Source organism: Branchiostoma belcheri, unplaced genomic scaffold (assembly GCF_001625305.1).
Source record: "Branchiostoma belcheri isolate BF01 breed outbred unplaced genomic scaffold, Haploidv18h27 scaffold40, whole genome shotgun sequence".
NCBI lineage: Eukaryota > Metazoa > Chordata > Leptocardii > Amphioxiformes > Branchiostomatidae > Branchiostoma > Branchiostoma belcheri.
In genome coordinates this window covers 831934-838711 of record NW_017804021.1, presented here as the reverse complement: position 1 = coordinate 838711, position 6778 = coordinate 831934, and the positions used below count along the sequence as shown (strand labels likewise).

Below are 6778 nucleotides of genomic sequence, written 5' to 3'. Positions count from 1 at the left end.
AATACAATTTTTTTTAGCAGGCCCCAAAATTAGTGATGATTCAGGATATATGTTGACAAATGTGTTCTCTATTTCTTGAAAACTATTATATTTTGTATAATCAAATAATCTCAAAATACTGAGCTATAAGTGTTAGTTAGGCCACACCAATTTAATTTGTTGGTTCTCGGATTCGCCTCTTCGTTTTTTCTGATTTGCAAAAAAAAAAAAAGAATTTGATTCTGGTCCTGAATCAACTGAAAAATGCTCATATTTTGCCCCCAACAGTTGAGGAAAGTCCTTTTCTTCCTAGTTGTTACAGTTTTCCCATCTATCATTGCAGTGGTTTGATTAAAAGTTCAAAATTCAATGTTTAAATTTTAACCCAGCCTTTTGTGTTGACTTCATGGCTCATTTTGTAGCATTTAATCCTATAATAGGATGTCTAGACCTGTTTTTATTTTTATTTTTTTTCGCCCTGTCACTTCATATTTTTTCTGAAAAAATCCGAGAACCAACAAATTAAATTGGTGTAGCCTTAGAGAAGGATTTTTGCATTCATGATGATTGGTAACTGCATATATCGAAGACCAAAGGAAATATCATGCTGCCAATAGATAAATATATTGCAGAATTTAATAGATGATCTTTTCTTTCATGTTAACTCTTTGAAAGTTCAATCTGGGTACAACTTAGATTAGAAGACTGTTTTTATGATACCAGACTTTATGATACTAGTCCTGCATACACAACCCTTTAGTATAACAAACTGATGATCAAATTATTTTTTGCATGTGCAGCATGGCATTTCACTAATTTTCAGTTTCAGACAGTATTGATTTTCTCTCTCAAAGTCTTCAAGAATTCTTAAATTCTATACCATCGCACATTACTTTTTGTGTCTGCAGAGGATGTTATCCATTAAATTTACTTGCTGTGGCTTAGTTGTTGACAGAGTTGATATGCTCCACAAGACTACTCTCCAAGCAGAGGTTGATGTTGGAAGATTGTTTGCTTAATTTATACATGGCCACGTTTTTTGGTCGGAAATGGTTACAGACTGGACAATATGATACGTAACAGTCTTACCCCCAACAAAAGATCTGCTTGGAGATTACCATAAGACCACCATATGACACAAAAACAGAAGAACCATGTATATTGAATGTGTCTGTTAGCCAGGTAATACCAGTTATGTTGACTACAATCATGCAGATAAGGTCATATTTTGGTGTCATTAAACTTTAACATTCAATTTGATACAGTCAGACAATTTCCCCTACCCATCTACACTTACACCCAACCACATTGAGCACTGCTACTGGTATCTTTCAGTCCAGCTTTACATTACATTTCCAGTAAATCAAAATTAAAAGGCGGTATCCTATATTTCAGGTACTCATGCTGCTTGCAGCAATCATGGTGACAGTGATTTCGTGCAACTTTGCCCGAGTTGCAATACACTGTCACTCACAGTCCTTTACCACGGAGGATGGTACTGTGTTTCGTCCGGACAAGCAGTTCCGTTTTGCACAGTTTCAAACACAGTTTGAGGGACACAAGGACTTTGACGTGAGCTACAGTAACTTCCGCAAGTATGTCGACAAGGTTGACAGTGTCTTCAAGGGATGGGCCAGAGCCAAGGAAGGACAGCATCGAGATGACATGAAGAGATACATCGCGGCGTTTAATCCCGAAGCATGGAAACTACTCTCACAAACACAGAAAGCAAGTCACCAGCTTCAGTCTGAGAGGGATGGAAAGAAAGTCCAGTGTAAGGCTTGTTTTGTCTCGTATCGGGCAACGGCAGACTTATTCAATGGGCGTGCAGGAAAGGACAAACCGACAAGGTCATTCTTTGAAGCAAGCCCTCTGCTCCAAGTGCAACAGAAACAGCCACCAAAGGACCTGAAGAAAGCAGCAAACGAGTGGTACACAGATGGCAACAGAACATTTCTGACTCTTTTTGGAACTTCATTGGCAAATGGATTGTTACATGTTCCCGAAGTTCAGGAAACTTTCGCCCAACATAACCTCCAGAAACAGCAAAGAACAGTGGCTGCCAATGTCAAGCACAACATTGAAAAGCAGTGGCAGGAACAAAACAAGGATGTTATAGTACATCAGGGCACTCGAGAATCGGACCGGAAATATGAGGAACGGAGACTGGCAATGGGGTATGAAACGATCGAGTCGTCTAAGAAGAGAGCAAGGGAGAGAGCTGCTGACGAGGCCGCGGGAAAGTACAAGAGGAGGCGGAGGGTTGGAAAAGCGGTGCTCTGGGGAACATGGTCCTGGGAGGCCATCAAAGAAGAAGTCGAATCCTGGCCAGACGGCAAAGTTGTCAGTTGGAGGGCATACGCCAAGGACAAAGGTGTGCACAACAAGCAGGGGAAACCAGCAAGCAATGGTGGACAGATCATCCAGGATTGGTTGGTCCAGGAGGGTGTGAATATACATCGCTTCCAGTCCGCTGTCAAATCACAGAACACCCGGACCACTCCAAGGCCTCGGCGCAGGAAACAGCGCATCCCCAACTCAGGAGATGTACCCATGCCTACTCCCCGAGCAGCAAAGGAGATGCGGAAAAGCCTTGCGATGATGATAAAAGATGGAGAAATACCAATCGGCGAAATGATCGTTCCACAAGAGTTCGAAAAAATGGTTTTTGATGCCCAAAGTGGGAAAGTGCATGTGAAGAGATTCACCGTGGAAGGCAGGAAACATCCTTTGGCAGAAGTCAGGAGCAGGAGCCTGAAAGAGCAGCAGAAGTTCATGAGGACAAGAGATGGACAACAGTATGATGAGATGGAAGCAAGTCTTGTCAAGGAAAGACTCAAGGAACTGAACGAATATGACGAAGATGACTGCATCACAAACATGCGAAACAAGCTGAAAAGAATAGAACACACAAGACACATAACTATCTGGGAAGATTCAAGCCAGGTAAGCAACCATGGACATATGGTGTACATGACGAGCACAGTGTATGACCCTGCCATTCATCTGACCGATGCTGAGTACCTGGAACTCTATGGAGAGCGGATCTGTGTCCAGTCGCATGTGGAACAGCCATGTATATACATGGTGGCACGGTGTAGCTGCAGTGACAACGATCAGCTGTGCTATTCGGCAGAAAGGCGCGAGTGCCTGCACCAGATGTCCATGACTGTATCTGTTGAGATAAATGGAACACTGCATGAGTACAGCGATGTCCTGCGATTTTTCAAAGGCGACCTCCCTGCAAGGGAATTCGAGGCAGGCCAGCAACGTGGAGGACATTTCCCGTGCCCTTGCGGTGTGAATGCAGCTCGGTTTGATGATATTGAGCACACGTATCGTGCACCCCACATGTCACTGGCAGAGCGAATATGCTTACTCAAGGAAGGAGAAGTCACCTGGGAGAAGTCTGTAAAGGGCATGACAGCGGTGGACAATATGTCAAAAGAGGAGTTAGTCAAAGATCTCTCGTCCAGAGGTGTGCTGGATGTACACGAAGCCCGGGGTAAGCCTGCCAAGGAACTCTGCATGATCTTGAAAAATGAGCTACATGGCATCAAGCGTCCCCCAGCACTCCTATTCCATTGCCCAGAAACTTCTCTAGAGAGCCTCAACCTAGAGAAGTATGAGGTCCTGCCATGTGAACCGCTGCATGACATCTCACATCACATTCAGCACATCTTTGAGGAGCTACCATTCCATGTCTCGTCTGATGTCAAGAATGACATAAAGCAAGTTTATAACGCCACTCTGGGCACTAAGGAGCTGAAAAGAGGATGTGACTACCGTGTTGCACTCATCGCATTGGCCAACACGCTGGAAGGCAAAGCAACTCCTCTCGTCCTACAACTGATCACCTCTCTTCTAGAGATTCAGCGCCTTTGCTACCTCCCTGCAGAAAAGAGATGTCAGCGAGAAATTTTACGTCTACACAATCAGTCATTCATACATGCCATGTGTATGCGGCAAGTCATTCCCAAGCCAAAGAAGTTGACGGCTCGTTGTTTGTATGGGATATACTTCCATACCTTAACAACACATGCACCAACAGTCTTCAGGATCGTCGCTCTCAGCTCTGCACACACTGAATCTGAGGAAAGAGTGTTCAATCAACTGAGAGGGATTCACCGCACAACCGGCTGTTCCAGACGTCCTGGTCAGGTTATCGGCAACATGCTGGTGCGAACACACTGCGAGAATGTGTTGCGAAGTGACAAGGGGACAACATACCAGCCAGACAGCATTGTCTCCAATGCAGCCAAGGTGAAGCAGACGGGTGTCGAGGACACAATTGTTCCACTTCATATCATCGACAAGTTTCCAAAGGCATGGCAAGCACACTGCGAGCGGCTGGCGGACTACCTGCAATGTGGGAAAGGGGAGTGGTGGACAGTACACGAAGAGGGGGTCATCTTCCACGACGGATCAACCCACCCTGACAGCCTGCCATCAGGTCCTCAGATGCTCCACTTCAGAAGCAGCTCACTTAAAACAGTGGAGCAACACCTCTGCCAATCCTGGCAAAAGTGCCTTGATGAAAACACAGTCATTCCTCTGCGGAAAGTGTACATGTATGAGACTGATGGAGAAAGAAACCTGACGGCTATCAAGCGGACAAACTTTATCCCAATGTTTGAAGCTTGTTCAGAAGATTTGGACACACTAACTGCAACTGCTGACAGCTATGATGACATGATGGAGGGGGAGGAAGAGGAGGACATCTCAGAGCTGGTGCAGCAGGTACGGGAGGTAGAGGATGTCTTCACAGTCCACACCTCTGAAGATGACGCGGTCCACACATCTGAAGATGATGACGTCCACACCTCTGAAGATGACGCGGTCCACACCTCTGAAGATGACGCGGTCCACACATCTGAAGATGACGCCGTCCGCACATCTGAAGATGACGCCGTCCACACATCTGAAGATGACGCCGTCCACACATCTGAAGATGACGCCATCCACACCTCTGAAGATGACGCCGTCCACACCTCCGAAGATGACAGAACTGTATACAGGTTAGTCTGTAGTACTTAGGCTGACCTTAATTTTTAAGCAAATATCATGTGCTGTCTGATTTCTGACCTTAGGGACTATCCTATTGTACCATGGGGGTGTGCAGTCCACTTTTACACTTAAAGCATAATTTAAAGATAGACACTTCCAAGTGGAAGGCTACTGACAATTTAAGTCTTATTATATTAACAGTACATTTATTGCTGTTACAGTGGTGAAGAGCAACATGGGCCGACTACAAGCTTTGACAAGCAACCATCCGCAGCATTCATGTCACCTCCTGGACCAAGTGCTGTTCGATCAAGGTATGTCCTATTTGTTCATACCATAAACCATATTTCAAGTAATCAATCAAAACTTTTCAGCCAGGATAATCATCGCCAAGGTAATTTACCTACAAATCCAAAATTGTTCTGTATATTTTCATTGATTGTATGTTTTTTTATTCTCTTCAGGTGCTCAGAACATACCCCCCTTAGAAGAGACCGGAGGGGCAAGACAGACCCAGTCCAACTGTTTTCATCGGCCCAGCCATCTGGACATACAAGGTATGTTACAAAGATTTTATCTAATAGTATAAGTGTCATGTTTGATCAATAATCTGGATTTTGGAGTAGAATGTCATCAGTAACAGAAGCATATTCCCTAGTCCTATGGTGCCCATCAATTGTAATGGGTTTCACATGCAGTACCATCCATATAGTGCCCTGTAAAAATCAGACAATTTAGTGGTATTTCTCATGCAACGCTAATCATACCACAGCAAAACACAACAAATGCGGAAGTATCTATGCAACCGCAGGGCGTTACAAAAAAGTCAGGGGTCTCTGACCTGATTAAGACATGAAGTAATTGAAAAATGTTGTGTAAAAAATGCCAGCAGGAAACTAGCTAACGAAGGGTTTGAAGCCTCAATTCAGACAAGAATTAAGATGCTCCTCAACTGGCAGCTGACAGACTGCGCTCTGTAAATTCAATTAGAATCATATGAGCATAAGCACAGTAGCCTTACTTTTATTTTACTTTAATATGGTGGAGTTAAGTTATATACATGTACTTGTACATTACTAAGCCTTCTCATTTAAATTGTGCCTACAGCGAGAAAGGCAAGGAAGAGAAGCAGTCACAGTCTTCTTGGACCAGAAACTTGCGTGGGCTTCTCGGAGACATTCAAGAGATCGAGTCATTCGAGGCACTAAGAAAGAAGCTAAAAGAAGGACGAAACAGAACAGCAATCAAACCTGTATATGATAAGACTGTTGCCATACTGCAAACAAAAGTAAGCAAGCAGTATTCAAACTTGAAGAAAGACATCGAGGCATTTGAACGAGAATATATGTTTAAACATAATTGTGCAATTCCTACATTACATGATATAAGGGAAGCACCTGATGACATCAAAGCTTTGTATAACAGTCTGAAACAGGCAAAGTCTCTAATGAAGGCATTTGGAATGATTTAGAGATTGAAGCATTCCACTTATGAAGCCGAGGTATTATAATTCATCAGATAATAGATTGTTGTGCTTGAATCCCTTTAAATTTGTTTACAAGTTGGACTAGCCGCTGTACACAGGGTAAACATTATAGCAATCAAGTTCTTGAAAACCCTGTAGGAATCCATCAATGCCAGTCTAGAGTTTAATATTTGTGCCAATTCTGACTGTATTCCAAGATGGGCTAGTCTTCAAATGCTTTGTTTTACCTTCCTGAATGTGTTATACTAGGTAATATAACCAAAGATTGATATAGTTTTGTTGGCTAGTTCAGATTTGATATCAATC

At 43.4% G+C, this 6778-nt stretch overlaps 1 protein-coding gene across 1 annotated transcript; it reads left to right on the top strand.

Moving 5' to 3' along the window:
* The first annotated feature begins 4959 nt into the window (after positions 1-4959).
* On the top strand, positions 4960-6477 carry LOC109477617. Its single transcript, XM_019778962.1, has 4 exons — positions 4960-4997; positions 5208-5300; positions 5451-5543; positions 6094-6477. Exons 1-4 carry the CDS (start codon positions 4979-4981, stop codon positions 6192-6194), a joined length of 306 nt encoding a protein of 101 aa, XP_019634521.1. The 5' UTR covers positions 4960-4978; the 3' UTR covers positions 6195-6477.
* The last annotated feature ends 301 nt before the right edge of the window (positions 6478-6778 follow it).

Bases quoted from the DNA above. Each gene is read 5' to 3' on its own strand.
- LOC109477617 (XM_019778962.1), top strand. The intron at 5,301-5,450 runs GTATGTCCTATT...TATTCTCTTCAG, and splicing joins CCAAGTGCTGTTCGATCAAG to GTGCTCAGAACATACCCCCC. The intron at 5,544-6,093 runs GTATGTTACAAA...TTGTGCCTACAG, and splicing joins CAGCCATCTGGACATACAAG to CGAGAAAGGCAAGGAAGAGA.